The sequence below is a fragment of the Suricata suricatta genome, chromosome 2 (genome assembly GCF_006229205.1).
Source record: "Suricata suricatta isolate VVHF042 chromosome 2, meerkat_22Aug2017_6uvM2_HiC, whole genome shotgun sequence".
In the NCBI taxonomy this organism is placed as follows: domain Eukaryota; kingdom Metazoa; phylum Chordata; class Mammalia; order Carnivora; family Herpestidae; genus Suricata; species Suricata suricatta.
The window spans coordinates 134323689-134341168 of record NC_043701.1 but is presented as its reverse complement, the minus strand read 5'-3'; the positions used below and the strand labels follow the sequence as shown (position 1 = coordinate 134341168).

The following is a 17480-nucleotide window of genomic DNA, read 5'->3' as shown; positions in this document are numbered from 1 at the left end:
GCTGAGTGAATTAACAGAACTATATGTATTTCAAATAATTCATTTTTACAGCATCTTTTAGACTGATACTCTTACACTCTCCAGAAGCAGTAGTCCCCATTTTCTTATTATCTTTGGCCCTGTGTGCACTTACTAAACTATGAAAACAGAACATGTTGGTAATGTAATAAAAGTCATGTAAAGGTTATTTCAATTAATTTTCATAATTTAGCTAAACTAGCCATTAGAATACACTTTGGAATAATTCTTGACCACTTTCTCTTAAAAAATATTTCTTTCCCCAAGAAACAAGATCATAATGAAAACTCATTAAAGACTGTGAAATACTTCCTTAGAAGAAGATTCCCTTGCTATAAGCTGGTCATTCCTCACATCTTGTTGTAAAATCTGAAGCAGGAAAACAGTTTGGTAAGCAGATAAAGAGTATTGCTCTCAATTTTGGAAAACATCTTGGTAGTATAGCTTTAGGTGATCAAACTGAAACAAACAAAAATACATCACACACAATGTTATTGTATTACTTGTTCTAACAATATTTTCTAAAGTTTAACTGAAACAGTACTTGGTTGGTCAAGAACTGCTAAATAATGAAGTGGAGTTTTGGTCTATTTAATCCTTCCACCCTGCTCTAGAACAGTAAGATGATTGGCTTCTCCAGGTGAGACCATCACACCACTCACCCAAAAGGCATTTATTGCCCAACAGTGGAATCTGAGAGCTCGAGAATGAGATTAGCCCCCTGTTCAACAGCTGCACACACTAATCCCCCTAGTTGGAAATCTGTGACATTCCTGGAACAACTTCACTTACAGTCATTTCCCCCCCAACTATATTTATCCCATCTGCATGTTATGTATTTACCCATGCTGTGCCATTTCCTCCTTCTTACTAGGATTACCATGGATTTTAGTTTTGTTTCTATTTTCTGTGCCTTTGCCATGTCTGGCTACAAATCAGGATTGTCCCTCCATCTCCATCTCATACTTTGAGAAGTTCTACGGGAATTGCCTTTCGCCTGTTTTTCCAAGTATAGAAATTAGGCATGCCTCCTGCAGTTCTGAGATTTAGCCCTGTGCATTTGAAAAGAACCAGAATAAATAGGGTTTTTTGTTTAACTGCATAAACCTGAAACTAGGACTACCAAAAGCTTTCTTCTTATTTACCAAACGTTTTTATCTTTTATCTACCAAGATGAAACCACTGATGCACCCCAAGTAGACTGTGTAATTTGAGGATCCACTGACTGAAACAAGTTCTAATAATCCAGGGCTAGGAACGAAACAAACATCAATCATCTCACAGAGAAAATCTTTTCCATAGCTGGCTGGCCAGGCCCCGTAACAAGAAAGTGCAGTAGCTCAACAGAAGGCATCCTCATACCTAGAAAATAAATAAATAATAAATTATATATGAAGAGAAGTTACATATGACTGGAAATGGAGTTAATATTCATTGAATACCTGCTATGCCAGGCACTATGCTGATCGCTTTTATAATACTTTTATAAAAGATAGCAAAGTAAGTACAAAAAAACTTAAGACATTGTAACTTTTGGGGGCACCTGGGTGGCTCAGTCGCTTAAGCGTCCGACTCTCGGTTTCAGCTCAAGTCATGATCTCATGGTTTCAGAAGTTGGAGCCCTGCATTGAGCTCTGTGCTGACAGTGCAGGCCTGCTTGAGATTCTCTCTCTCTCTCTCTCTCTCTCTCTCTCTCCTCTCTCTCTTCTTCCTCCTCTCCCACTCACATTGTCTCTGTGTCTCTCAAAAAGAAAACTTTAAAAACACTGTAACTTTTGAGAATTAAAAAATTGAAGGAAACCTAAATGTTCTCCTATAGGGAATTGGTTAATAAATTATAGACTAACCCTATTATAGAATGTTATGTAACCATTAACAAAATGAATTGTCCCATCTATAAAGAAGTAATAATATAGTACATATGAACCTTTTGAAAGTTATTTATATATAAAATAGATATATAATATGTTATTTTTATATTTTATGTATTATATACATAATTATATACATATATAATTATATACATAATACACAAATATATAATATAATTATATATACATAATATATAATATATATAATTCAGCTACATAATGACTTCTGTAAGAATAAACAAGAAACATGTTAACTCTGGGGACTTTTGAACAGGTAGCTACCCTTTCAAATGGTTCAAGATTTTCTCACGGGCATGTCATTTTTACCATTATAAACACATGTTCACTGAAACCTAATGGCTACAAAGTTGTTTTATGTGCCAGTCCTTAAAACAGGTTGATCTTTTTTTAGCTAAAACTAATCAGAATGGATTTCTTGGAGCATGAAACCTTAACTGGGCTCCCTACAAAATGTACACTGAAGTCAGCTCCCAATCATGACTCAATTCAATGGAGTATTTGCCTACAAGCATTCCAGAATAGCCAGGATAGGTGAGTTCATTGACATGAGCAAGAAACCATGACAGGAATATGCGTAGAGGTCTGGGGGCTGGGTTTCATGGTTCACAGATGGTGTGAATTATTATGCAAGTGAGATCAGCCATTCTTAAAGGACAGAAACAAAGTAGAGGAAGAAGGAGAGCAAAAAGAAAGGGTTTTACCTTTAAATATGTATCATAAGTAACAGCCTAGATCTGTCTTCTGGCTATTTGGGGTTCACTATATTCCCAGATGTCATTATTCTCATTTCTCTACACCTACCCATCTGCAGTCATCTCTCCATCATTATCACTCACTTTCCCATGACTTCCTGGTTTCTGTAATCTTTTCTGTCTTTTTTCACCTTCCCGGGATCAGAAATATTTCTAGTGAACATAGCCGAGAAGGCTGAACTACACATCTCTGTTCCTGTATATCTACAGTTAGCCTCACTTCGCTGAACTGAACACACATTTTTTTTCCTTCCTCATTTTTAACCCCTTTCCTTTTCTCCAATAGTCCCATCCCCCTTACTCTAATGTAGCTGCAACCTTACACTGGATTATGAACATACTTTACATACATAATTTATGTAGATATATGTACATGCGACCTCTTAAAATTGTTCTATAGCAGGAGCCTCAGGCCCTAACCTTCAAAGATTGACTGACTCCATCTTCATTTTGTAACTCAGTGACCCTGTAATCTAACATTCTTTTAGATCAGGAATATCCAATCTACAAGTTTTCTTCTGTCAAGACCATGGGTTGCCTGGGTGGCTCAGTGGGTTAAGCATCTGACTTTAGCTCAGATCATGATCTCACAGTTCATGAGTTGGAGCCCCATTTCAGGCTCTGTGCTGACAGCTCAGAGCCTGGGGTAGGCTTTGGATTCTCTGTCTCCCTCTCTCTCTGCTCCTCCCCCACTCGCACTCTGTCTCTCTCTCAAAAATAAATAAAAAATTTTTTTAAAAATTTCAAGAGGAGAACACCAGGAAAACACTGAGTTGAGAAGGGCAGGGCTTGTTCAAATACGACTGTCTTTGTTCATGTTTCTCAAGATCTGAAAGGTTGGCAGCAAATATTAACAGTGTCCTTTTTGTGTTGGATTGGCTGTGGCTTCCTACAGCCTTTGCAATTTATTAGACCTTTGGAGCCAGGAAGTCTTTGCCTCTATCTGAAGTGATTCAAAGGGGCAGGACACAAACTTTGCACTCAAATAAACCACACCTCTAGAGGAATTCAGCATAGGAATTCGGCACACATTCTTATGGAACTGAACACCATTCCAGAATATCCAAAGGTATCCCCCAAATCATAAGAACATTCTCTGACAAGACCAAACTCTAACAAAATTCCAAATTGGTAAAATGCTCCCCTCTCTCAGCAACCTCCAGGTATTTACTACCTAAATCCTGAATGTGCCCTGACCTTTCAACCTCCAACTCTGCTCCTACTGTCCCTGTAAGCCACCTGTTCCACACTTTTGAAGACCAACTTTGCCTCCTCTGAGAGTAAATGTCCAAGTAAAATTAAATTCTCATAATTTACTGTTTGACTTTATATCATGGTACTTTGGTACTTGATATGAGCTGACCTGATCTGACAACAAAGTGTGCCATGCCTCCCTAGTTATCAGACCTGTTTGATTAGACTAATCTGGTTGGCTGGGTCACAGTCCCTTCCCTCATCTTCTGGGTGTGATTTGTATCAAAATTATTAATGTTACTCTATTTCTCTTACAGAACTCTTCCAGGTTACTGTGGCCAATCTGGCAGCTTAAGCTAACTGTTTAGATGATAATACGTACTTTTTGGATTGCCTCCTGTACACAACATTTAAATTTATAGCAGTCTCCCAATGCTGATAGCCAAAATAGTTTCACAAAGTATGGCAGGTCTAACAAAATTATTCTGGGGTGGGGAACCTGGGTGGCTTAGTCAGTTTAGTGTCCAACTCTTATTTTGGCTCAGCTTATGATCCCCAGTCGTGGGATCAGGCCCCATGTTGGGCCCCATGTTGGGCTCTGCACTGAGCATAGAGTCTGCTCTATCTCTCCCCTCCTGCCCCCCCAAATTAAAAATTTTAAAATATATATTATATTCTGGGGTGAGATAGTCCATTAAAAGTCTTTAAAAATTCATCAAATACCCAGCACATTCGTTTACCTACTTCAAGGTCAGATTCATCTTTATAATATGCTGAGTGTTGCCCAAATTTCAGCTCCTCTGAAACTAACCAAATTTAGTGTCCAATGCTATATTCATTCTCCACATTGATATCATGTATATAATCTTCATCAGTACTTGCTTATATGTGAATACATAAAGACTCCTGGCTGTGGGTCGCACTTGGTAGGAGGCAGAGTGTGGAGGAAGCTGTGGGCGTGGGACTGGTCATTGCCAGTTACAACAGGTGCAAATGCCGCTCTTTAAATTTAGCCATTGCACTTGGCATCTCATCTCTAAGCTGTCACGTATGGCAACCACTGCTGATTTGGAAAGGATCAAGGAAAGAATGACAGAAAGGGTCACATTTATTAAAAGGCAGAGAGAAAAAGAGCTTTGTTCTCTTTTATTTAATAAAAGCTAGCCTAAGAAATAAAAAGCCAGCATGAGACTTGGCAAGTGAAAAAAACAACTTAAAAGAGTGAAAAGGGGAAGAAAATTATTCAAAGAGATAATAATTATTAACAAATCATTCTTAATTAGGCACTTTAAAAGCAATTCCAGCTCCCAAATTTGTGGGAGCAAAATTACCTAAAATTTCAGTAGAGACTCAGAAAATAATTACTATTAATTGGGAGTTAGGATAAGAGAAGGGGACAAAACCTGAATGAGGATAATCATTTATTCATTCATTTGATCAGTGAAGAAAAATATACGGAATGCCTCTTATGTGTCAGGCAATATTTGCTAGGAGAAAACTTCCCAAAATTCACATTTTTTTTGCATCATGTATTACTCTTTCTAAAATGCTCACTCTAACCTTGAAATGAAATCAATTCTTCCCTAACTTTGCAGTCCAACATTTATATAGTATTCAAAAGAGTTACTGAAAGATCCCTTGAGTTATCTTGGAGTCTCAATATAACATACTTTAAAACATACTTCCAACCTAATAAATCACCCCACCCAACAAAATTAGCAGGAAGACATATGAAGAAATTTTAGTTTTTTGCTGTAATTGTATACAATTCTATTTAGATAGTTTCTAACTAGTTCATTGCCTAAAATATAAAGAAAACTTCGATCTCAGAGAATTATGAGAAGGTATTGCATTCCTTCCTTCATGCGTTGCTCTGCTCAGATGTACCTATTAGGTTGAAACAGGGCCCTTTGGCTTTTCCAGCATCAGAAAAAATAACTCATTTAATAGACTTGTTAAAATTTAAGCAAAATTTATAGCACCTATACATGCTACTACTTTAAGATCCTGAAGAAATCAGATATATTAATTCTTCAATCAAAACATGATCATTATTAAGAAGAGGAAAATTTCACATTATAAATTATAAACCTAGGATAATATGTGAGAGGGTCTTAGCTCAGAATCCTGAGTTAATTTGGATTATTTCCTAGGATATTTTATAATTATTATTAGAATTCCCTGTATATAGAACTCAAGAGGATTTGTGAAAGATTGTAAAGATTTGATTATTCTTTTAAAATGGGCCTTTGATGCTTTCTTATCAATTTTATGCTTTAGAAGGTGAAAATATATAAATATAGACAATAATTTCCTGCTTGCAAACATGAATCCTTCTCCCAGAAACAGACCTGGGAAATGAATGTATCTTGTTAAATCAAATTTTACATATAGGTTAATAGTAAGCAGGCCAACTTTGAAAAGTAAAACTCTAGTTTCCAGAACGCATTCTTTTTCTATAATGCTTTTTATTTATTTTTAAAAATTATTTTAATGTTTTATTTATATTTGATACAGAGAGACAAAGCATGAGAGGGAGAGGGGCAGAGAGAGGAGACACAGAACCGGAAGCAGGCTCCAGGCTCTGAGCTAGCTGTTAGCACAGAGCCCAACGCGGGGCTCAAACCCACGAATGTGAGATCTGACTTGAGCTGAAGTCGGAGGCTCAACCCACTGAGCCACCCAGGCACCCCTATAATGCTTTTTAAATTTATTTCCTTACTTTGAGAGAGAGAGAGCGAGAGAGAGAGAGAGAGAGAGAGAGCGAGCACACAAGTTGGGTAGTGACAGAGAGAGAAGGAGAAAAAGAGAAAATTCCAAGCAGGCTTCCCCACTGTCAGCACAGAGCCTGACATGGGGCTCAAACTCACAAACTGTGAGAATGTGACCTGAGCCGAAATCAAAAGTCAGATGTTTAACCAACTGAGCCACCCAGGCACCCCTGGAATGCATTCTTTAGAATGATTATTCCCAATTTTTGATCCATCTTGGCAAATACATTTTTAACACATGGTCATCACAAATAATAGCTCACTAAAAGCATCTTGAAAAATAAGATGGACTTTGGCCTATACAAAATTCCAAGAACATTAATTATAACTACATTGTGCCCAAATATCTCCTTGTATTAAAAAATCTTAGTATTTTTTAAGCTTATTTATTTATTTGGAGAGAGACAGACACTGCGTTGGTGGGGCAAGACAGAGAGAAAGGGAGAGAGAAAATTCCAAGCAGGCTCCATGCTGCCAGCGCAGAACCCAAGGTGGGGCTCAAACCCATGAGCCACAAGATCATGACCTGAGCTGAAAACAAGAGTCAGATGCTTAACCAACTGATCCACCCAGGTACCCCGAAGTATTTCTTAAATTTAATAAAAGAGCTTATTCTGCAACTGCAGTAATGGCTATCTCTGAGTCCCAAGAAATTCATACATGATTTCAATAAATAAGGTGATTTGTTGGTTGAGTTACCACAGCTAACAAACAACAGGATCTGGCCTCACAACCTTATCATATAATGAGAGGGAAAGGCAATAGGAGAGTATTATAGGAGAGTATTTTACCTATTTTTGAGGATCTGGATAGGGATCTCGGAAGAGCCCTTTGGTGACACCTGACAAATTAATGGAAGTCAGTGCTGGAGGGAAAGTAGTGAGAAATGACACCAGAGGGTCAACAGGAACCAGTTACATTGTGTCTTAAAAATCATATTAAGGAATTTGGACTTTACACAAGGAACAAAAGTTGTCTTCAAGGATTTTAGAAATGGGAGAGATTAGAGAATAGAGACCAGAGAGACTGAAGGAAAACAAATTAGGAGATCTAGGCAAGAAATGCCAGTGATATGATTTAAAGAATTGGCCATAGGGAAAAAATACTCTAATCTGAGAGAGACTGTATGTAAAAAGTTGAATCAAAAGGTAATTGATAGGATAGTTGGGGGGAAGAGGGAATAAAGTAGAGTAAGGTATCAAGGGAGGTTTTTAAGTGTCTCACTTGGGCAACTAGTGTGGATGTTGGTGCCAGAGGAAACACAGGTAAGACTTCAGGGGGGATAATGAGTTCAGTTTTGAAAATGTTGTATGACGCGTGCCTTGAGACATCCAAGCAACAATATTCATCAGACAGTTGGTTATTTGAGCCTGATGAATAGACTATAGAAATAGATGTGGGGTCATCAGCATCTAGATAGTTGGTAAATGAAGCCATAGAAGTGGTTGGAACCATCCAGAATGAGTATGTGGAAGAAAAGGAGATTTAAGAAATTAGTTTCCACTTAATGTTCTTCCATAATACATGCTTAACAAATATTTGAGTAAATGAATGAATGAATAAAACCATGAGTCTTAATAAAATCTAGAAGGAATTGTTAACACTTGCACAGGACTTTTTCAGTATTTAGTGTTGATATTCCCTTTTTCAGTATTCAGTATTTATGATATTCACTGGCCTCAGGTAGTTAGTGGCTATGAGTTGTTTGATTTTCCAAAATGTTCTGGGTCCCTGGAGAATTTACTTATTAATTAATTAATTAATTAATTTATTTATTTATTTATTTTTGAGAGAGAGAGAGAGAGAGAGAGAGAGAGAGAGAGAGAGTGTGAGCAGGGGAGCAGAGAGAGAGGGAGACACAGAATCTGAAGACAGGCTCCAGGCTCCAGGCTCTGAGTTAGCTGTCAGCACAGAGCCCAACGCGGGACTCGAACCCACGAACTGTGAGATCATGACCTAAGCTGAAGCTGGACGCTTAACCAACTGAGCCACCCAGGCACCCCAGAATTTTTTTAATTTAGTGCAAGATTCATATTTTATTACAATAACAATATAAGTAAATTTCCCAAGCTGAATTCTAATACTTCAGAAAGAAGCAAACTCACATATTTGGCATAATTTTTATACATAACTAATGCTCTAAAATCATATGTTCAGGGACACCTGGGTGGCTCAGTCAGTTGAGCGTCCAACTCTTGATTTTGGCTCAGGTCATGATCCGAAGGTCATGGAATTGAGCCCTGTGTTGGGCTCCACACTGGTCGTGGAGCCTGCTTGGGAGTCTCTATCTCTCCCCCTCTGACTCTCTCCCCCGCTCATGTTCTGTCTCTCAAAAAAAGAAATTAAAAATTAAATAAGTTCAAAGTGATTTGTGGAATGAATATACAAGTGAAATACATATTCTTATCATCTCACAATAAAGAAAGTTATAGTATCTCCACTCCACTGCTCTTTGTGTTTGCTGAGGTAATTTAATAAGAACAACATAAGCAATTCAGTTCTGAGGGCCATTTAATCAAAGGAAGAACGTCTACACTAATAAGGTGGCCCAGGCATGTGGACAGAGAGCTCGGTGATATTAACAAAGAACTCATGTCCAAAATACACAAAGAGCTCTCACAAATCAATAAGAAAAAGGCAGCAACCCAATAGAAAAAAATGGGCAAAAGACTTGAACAGATAATTCACAAAAAGAGATCAAAATATCCAGTAAACAAATGGAGAGGTTCTTCACTTCATTCCCTATGAAGGAAATGCAAATGAAAAACCACAGTGCAATAGCACTTCAAGCCCAGTAAAATTGTCAAAATGAAAAAAAAAGTGAAAAATACCAAGTTTTGCAAGGATATGTAGCAACCTCAACTTTCTTATGTTGGTGGAGGGAGTAAAAATTGGCCCAAACACTATATCAGTCATAGTACAGTCAGGAGACACAAACCGCACCAATTACTTAAAGAGACAATTTAATATAAACAATTGTTGATAAAAAAACCCCTTCTCTAGTGTTAATAATTCTAATCATTTTCTTTTGTCCCTTTAGCTGAAGGAATTGTAGCTGCTTTCTACAGTTGCTACCCCAGGATTCTTTCAAGTTTTCTTTTTACCCTTGTAGTTACTTAGTTAACATCTTTACACCTGGTTAACACTTAGGTTACATTACCTCTTCTCAAGTAACTGGTATGGTTTTTGTCTGCTGACTCCTATAGGATTGATATCAGGAGAGATCTTGGAAACAGACCCTCAAATATAGGATTGAAGAATTGTTGTGATCAAGTCTTTGGGCTGGGGAGCAGTGCAGACCTCCTCCTCAAAAAGAAACATAATACTAGAAATCTGTGGCATGCAGTATATTCACATTTAATCAGATTACCACCTACAAACGAATGTGATTAATTGCCTGCTAAGACAAATGTCTCGGGGTTCAAGTGGCTGCTGTACTTTATCAATATGGCGGTAATAATGACTTCTAGGACTGTCATGTGGCCTGGGACCCAGACATCTACAGGTGCAGGTTCTCATGTTATGGGGAGAAGCAAGGGTTTTCATGATTGACATTGTACAGCTCTTATTTCCTAGTCACCAGCAGCAATGATCCTCCTAAACACTATGGGAGTAGTTCAGACTTAGGGATCTTTCTGGAAAAGTACTCTATCCACAGTGGAGGGATAATTCAGCTACTAAATTCAAAACTGGCCAAATTACTGAAACACACATTTCTATTACAAAGAAAAAGATAAGGATTGTAAGACAAAAATAGAAATCACTTTGGAATAGAAATCACCTAGGAAACATTTAGTCCTAGTCTCTGAATGGACAAAAAATAAAATAAATACATAAAAATAAAAGACCTACTAGTGCTGAGTGTTTTAATATCTATTAGCTCATTTAATTGTCTCACTAACATTATGACTAGGTATCAGTATTCCAGTTTTACAGATGGTGATAGTGAGGTTAAGTAATTTGTGCTAACTTAGTACCCAAACTCAGGAATGAAGGACTTCAGCACCCACACTCTTAATCATTAATGTAATCTGACTCTTCTGGAAGCCAGCACTCTCCACCTATAGTTCAATATAATAGTCTGTAAACTACAGCTCCGCATTACTCCCCCCCACCTCCCTTGCCCCAGGCTATTCAGTTTGCAATGGGGAAAAAAGCCACTTTAGAAGATTAGACCTGAAAAGGACTTCACAGGTTCTCTCCATCAAAGTCTCAGTTTAAGCACATACCTGACGTGCCTTGCCCTAAGGCCACAGAGCAATTTATTTCTCCAAGGGACAGGACATTTTATTTATCTATTTTTAAAGTTTTTTTTTTTTAAGTGATCTCTACATCCAATGTGGGGGGCTCGAACTCATGACCCCAAGGTCAAGAGTTTCATGCTCTACCAGCTGAGCCAGCCAGGTGCCCCTCACAAGGCTATTTAAAGGTGGAGGCAGACCTATAATCCAAGTGTCCTAACTCTCAAAGCAGTTTTCTTTTTACTATACCACAAAATCTGCCCCTCCCGCATTCTCTTCTCTCAGAGATGGGTATTGGTATAAGGTCCAAAGTTCTTATTGACTCTTTAAATGGACTGGCTGATGTGGACGGGCAGGCTTGTTTATTAAAGGTATACAGCTTCCACTCCCTGGTGTATATTTAATACCACCTCCAGTTTTATGCATTAGCAGGGCGGGCAGCCACTGTGTGCTATGCTAAAAAGTCCCCTGTTCTCAAACTGCCCTATGTTTCCTTTGCCTTGATACTTCAGACTCTCAGTGTTTGCTCCTTTGGGTTGAAACACTAGAAACCTTTGTTAAAATGCCAATGGACAGTACAGCTAAAGGAAGGTCTTGTCAATTCCTAAGCTTGAATTAGTTCAAGCAATTAGCATTCATTTCACGAAGAGTCCTAAAGGATCGGGACTCTGGAGAGATTAGGATTTTCCTGGCAGTATCAAATGGCATAGGATGACCTGAGAGAAGGGAGGCAGGTTATAGTGGAACCCGGCAGGGACAGGTCATGGCCGTCTGAAGTCACTGAACACCTGAAGAGGTGAGAAGAAACTAAAAGTAAGAAAATGGTACAGAAATGGGGTGGAGAAGGGAGCACTTTTGTACAAATTAGAAAAAGAGACCCATGGGGCTCCTGGGTGCCTCAGTCAGTTAAGCATCTGACTCGTGATTTTGGTTCAGGTTATGATCTCACCGTTGGTCAGTTCAAGCCTCGCATCAGGCTCCACGCTGACATTGTGGAGCCTGCTTAGGTTTCTCTTTCTCTCCTTCTCTCTCTGCCTTTCCCCACTCTCACTCTCACACACACACTCTCTCTCTCTCAAAATAAATAAACTTAAACAAAAGAGAGAGAGAGAGACCTTTTCTCAGCATCTTGGAGAACACAGTCCAGACTAGATTTCTACTTCTACCGGCCCACCTTGCACACTGAACAACCATTTGTGATGGACTTGTGTGAAACACATGCACCACAATGCTGCTGAGCGTTTGCCCTGACTGCCACTCCTGCTGTTGCTCCTCATTTCCCAAAACAGCCACAGAAAAGAAAGTCAGCTAATGGTCACAATACCCGGCCCCAGCCCTCAGTGAATTTACTGAGCTCTTACTCTGTGCAATCATCACAAAAAAACTCAATGAGTTAGATACTACTTTCCCAACATTACAGATGAAACACATAATGGCCCAAAGAATTTAAGTAATTTCTACAAGGCATGCAATTAAGAAATCCTTCAAAGAGGCAAAGTACAGTGTACACAGTGAGTTAAGCTGGTCTGTCTGATTCATCCTTATCTTTGTCTCACTATACCACACCCCTTCACAGAAAACTGTTTCCTGCAGCTTACATAGCTGTACATTCTCAGTTATGGCCAACTCTAGTCTTTATTACACAGCATTGACCTTTGATGGTCTAATTTAACACAGGTAAGCACACAGGTTTCTCATTTGTAAGTGGACCATACGACAGGTAGTATATGGAAACAGACTCTGACAAGGTCCTAAGGTTAAGTCTAGATTTTAAAGTGTTTTTCTAAAATCTGAAAGAAAGAATAAAATACTTTAATGATAATTTTGAGTACTAGCTAACAGCAAAGTGATATGCTGGGTGCTATAAAACATTACATTATAACATCTTGCTTAATCCTCAAAATATCCTTATGAGAAAATACTATACAAGCCCCCATTTTTCAGATGAGAAAATTGAGAAGCTACTTGTTAAAGATCTCCTGGCTGAAGTAGTGGAACCAAGATATGAATCTAGGATATCTGTTCCTCTATATTACCTTCCCTGATAAACTGCACAGTTCATGACAAAGATCTCAGAGAAAATCCTCTAGTATCTTAGACTATTAATTTAAAAGTAATCACTTTGAGGCCTTAGGGGATGGTGTCATGATGAAAATAGCAAAGAAAAGGAGACTTTTGTGTTTTTAAAATAATTTATTTGATAATATTAATTTCTTTGGTATGTTTTACATACTAGATTATTAGTACCTTTTGGGTAAATGTCATGCATTTGACATGTTTCCTTCACTTAATCATTACTGAATCATGACTGAACAATATTGATCTTTAGCTATGGAGAAGACACCATCATGCCTAACACTGAGCTTGGTATATAATAAACTCAAATTTTTATTTAATGATTGGTTCTAGAAGGAAGAGATTTTACCTGAAGTTTTCTAGATGTAGTTCTATAAGAACCATGAATGATTTTGATAATTTCATCATCAAAGTATTAAGACAATATTCCACAGGTAGGGGTTGAGTTTGAATCTATGTTTAGCATAACAACTTGTGAATTGGTGCTAGTCAGCAAATGTTCAGTAATTATAGCCATTTTTTTTTAAGAAAGAGAGAGCAATAACAAAAAAGAAAAGACAAAAAAGGAAGCTGAAGGCTCACAAAAAAAAAAAAGAAAGAGAAAGCAAGCAGGAGAGGGACAGAGGGGAAAGAAGGGAGGAGGGAGAGAGAGAGAGAGAGAGAGAGAGAGAGAGAGAGAGAGAGAGAGAGAGAGAATCTCAAGCAGGCTCTGCTTTCAGCACAGAGCTAGACGTGGGGCTCAGTCCCACAACCCTGGGATCATGACCTGAGCCAAAATGGAGTCACTCAACTGACTGAGCCATCCTGGTGCCTCAGTAATTATAACCTTTCTAGAGAGTAAGTAAATTGAAACGATTTGTTTTTTTCTGTAAAATTTTAAATGCTCTCTAATATCTAACATCAGGGTATGCTAATATCAAATGTTTGTATTTCAATTTACTTTTTTTTTGAGTTTTATTTATTTAAGTAATCCCAACTCCCAATGTGAGGATCAAACTCAAGAGTCCCATGCCCTTCCAACTGAGCCAGCCAGGCACCCTAAAGCTCAGTTTATTCATTAGTATCCTCTACCTTGTTTTAGAAAGTATAGGACATCCTTTATTTACAGCAAGTCAGCTCCCAGTTCTCATCCCAGGACTCCGCCTGCCACCACCATGGTCAACTGGTGGTGCCCTCAGTGAACCCAGAACAAATAAGCATATGGTGCCCAGACTTTCGAGGAAGTGCATTTCTACCTTATTGCTACAAAAAGCCCTGCAATCTGATGTCCAAAGCCTATACCTTGCTGAAGAAATATATAAAGAAAAATAGGTATGCAAAACAAATATTCCTGTATCCATTTCTCAAAAAGCCATGAAATAGCCTAACGTTATTTAGAAATCGCCTCAAAGGTAAAAATAAAAATATTGCCATAGCCTTCTGTGACATAGTGGAAAGGATATTGGAAGTGGTGTTGGAGAACTAGGTTTTAACCCAGGTCTAACTACTCTGCAGTGGGTGTGGGTAAGATACTTAACCTCTGCTTCCACATCTGTAAAATAATATTCTCCTCTCTGGGTTGCAAAGGTTGTAAAGGTGAAAAAAAAAAAAGGGTTACGCACATGAAGTTACGTAGCACCCTAAAAGAAGTCAGTTTAATTAAAACCAGAAATATTATGTTAAATATTTTTCTTTCTAGCAGGAAAACCAACAAATTTAGTAACGTACATCTTCTGTGTACATGGGAGATACCCAAAGAAACTAACTCCAAAGATGCCTCTTTCTCTGCTAATTTGTTGTTAAAAAAAAATCTAAGAATTATGAAGAAATAAGATCTTTGTTCATTGGCCTCTATCTTCCTGGTGTTCTGGTTTCTATAAAGACTTTCACCATTGAGGAAGTCTATGTGAGCTTCACATCCCTGCCTGCTGGGCAAAATGCCTGTCTGCATGTAAATACACGGGAAGAGCATCATGTGTCAGCTTAGACAATGAGAGTCCATGGCACTGCACTGCATCTCTTAGAATCTTTTTTATTTGATGAAAAGCTTTTTAACTTCTGAATTATGACTGGTCTCATTCATTGTTTCACAAGGTTAAACAGCAGATGTCTTAAGTGTAGAACAAAAGATACCCCCCCAACCCACACACTTCTATTTTTTCCTCTCCTCCCCTGACCTATTCTTAGAGCTTAGAATGGACCACATTACCCTTTAGACTGACACCGTGGACGAGCTGACCCGTTGAAAACCAGCTTTCCAGCTTGCTGATTCATACCTTCTTTAAACAGAGATGATTGTTTCTAACTTACAATGTCTTTTTCTGACTCCTAAGGAGCTTCAGTCAACCAAGATCCTTTTCATATTACACAAATACTTTTTTTTTAATGTTTTATTTATTTTTGATACAGAGAGAGACAGGCATGAGAGGGGGAGGGGCAGAGAGAGAAGGAGACACAGAATTGGAAGCAGGCTCCAGGCTCTGAGCTAGCTGTCAGCACAGAGCCTGACACGGGGCTCGAACCCACGAACGTGAGATCTGACCTGAGCTGAAGCCGGAGGCTTAATCGACTGAGCCACCCAGGCGCCCCCACAAATACTTAAATAACAGAAGAAATGACAATGTTCAAAACAAATTCCAGTTTGAGATATTTTTCCCTTAGGTAAGCCAAAATATAAATTATTCTGTCCATCTATAATGAAAAGTTAACTGAACTCATGCTGGTTTGTCTCTAACAGCATTGAGCTGCCACTTTTTGATGAAGTTCAGTAATTTAGTCCTGCAACATAATGGCAGGATCAATGGACAAGGAGTTAGAAGACTTGGACTCTATTTTCAGTTCTAGCCCTGGCTCATTACCATTACTTTGCCCTGACCATCTTCTATTATTACTTGGAATCTCAATTCTATTAGCAGTGCAGAAAGATTTGGAAACACTATCCTGTAAGCTAACAACTAAGATGCAGCTGTCTTCTTTCAGCAATTGGTGTATGATCGTGGTCTCAGGCAAGAAACTGTCTAACTTGGCATCTCCGTTTCTTTATCTGTAAAGACATGATAAATTACTTGTTCCTCTTTTTCCACCAGTTCCCTTACAGAAATGCAGTAGTGGAAATGGTATTAACACTCTAAAAAGATTTTGGATCTCTCTAGGCTGTTGCTACATAAAGAGAAAGTCCTTTTTATATTTCGATTGGCATTTTTAGGTACTTTGTGCTCCCTGAGTTTGCACCATATCAATTCCACTTGGAAAAGATGACTACATAGACTGTTATTCTTTGAAGGACCTTTGCAGAAATAAAATGGGCCACGGAGAATACGCTTTAAGAAAACAAAATTATTTCGCAAACTTTGTGATTGTTGGAAGTTAAGCATTCTTCTGATTCACATTATCACCCTAATCATCTTCACTGGAAAGAGACAGCTTGCTAATTCTCAGCAGCCTGTTGCCATGTTGTCTAGGTAGCAATACCAGCTTTAAAAAAAATGGGGATACCACTCAGTTGATCCTGGTTATTCCAGGATTTTTTGTAAAGTATCTGAGAAAACTGTAGGTAGGGGGGATCGTAAAATCTAACAATAGTTGACGGATAGCTTCTAATCTTGGTTTTGCATGTGTCAAACCTAAGGATGTTAGAGATTTTCACCTTTCTCCTGTAAATAGGAGCACTGACGGATAATAAGTATATCCTATCTGCTAAAAGAATTATTATCCTTACAATGCCCATTTTCATTTTTAAAAATTGTAACGGTAATGTATGTTGTTATACAATCTCTTTTGTGTATGTGTGTGTATCCAAAATGTGTTTATTAGGATGATTTCCCACTCTTCTCGACTCAGGATGCTTTAAGTGCTGTTTCTGTCCAAAGGAGTATCCTTCTGTAACTTTTCCTTCTGTAGGCTGGCAGCGGACAGTTGGAAGAGTCAACATACAGACTACCATTTGTGCATGGCTAAAGATGGTGGTGATTTCATAGTATCCTGGGCATTTCCTGGCCATGAAGTAGGAATCAAGGTTCTGTACCGGTTGCTTCTTCTTGCGTTTCCTCTTCTCTTCTGGAGAGGGATGGAGGAGATCTTTCTCAAGGGGCATATCCTTGTGGAAAGGTTGTCACTGCTGGAAGGGCTGTTATACAATGTTTGTCACATTAGAGAACTAACAGATCCAAAGCTCAGATAGTGAAGGAAAAAAATTCTCAGACTGACACATGAAATCATATTAATTCAAAGATGGGGGCGCCTGGGTAGCTCAGTCAGTTGAGCGTCCGACTTTGGCTCAGGTCATGATCTCACGGATTGTGGGTTCGAGCCCCGCATCGGGCTCTGTGCTGACAGCTAGCTCAGAGCCTGGAGCCTGCTTTGGATTCTGTGTCTCCCTCGATCTCTGACCCCTCCCTGCTTGTGTTGTCTCTCACTGTCTCTCAAAAAATAAATAAAAGACATAAAAAATTTTAAAACAAACAAACAAAAAAAGATGGGTCTGAAATTGAAAGATTAGTTTATAGGGTGACAGGAAAAAAAAACATAAAGAACCAAAATTCATGGCCAAGGAAGATC

General features: G+C 38.4%; 1 protein-coding gene across 1 annotated transcript; it reads right to left on the bottom strand.

The window, feature by feature from the left end:
* Window positions 1-16686: 16686 nt before the first annotated feature.
* Window positions 16687-17016, bottom strand: LOC115276034 (40S ribosomal protein S27-like). Its single transcript, XM_029919787.1, has one exon. The coding sequence runs from the start codon at window positions 17014-17016 to the stop codon at window positions 16687-16689; it is 330 nt and encodes a 109-aa protein (XP_029775647.1).
* Between the last annotated feature and the right edge of the window lie 464 nt (window positions 17017-17480).

What these genes read in the sequence shown, in the direction of transcription:
- LOC115276034 (XM_029919787.1), bottom strand. Translation starts at nt 17,016, where the DNA reads ATGCCCCTTGAGAAAGATCTCCTCCATCCCTCTCCAGAAGAGAAGAGG.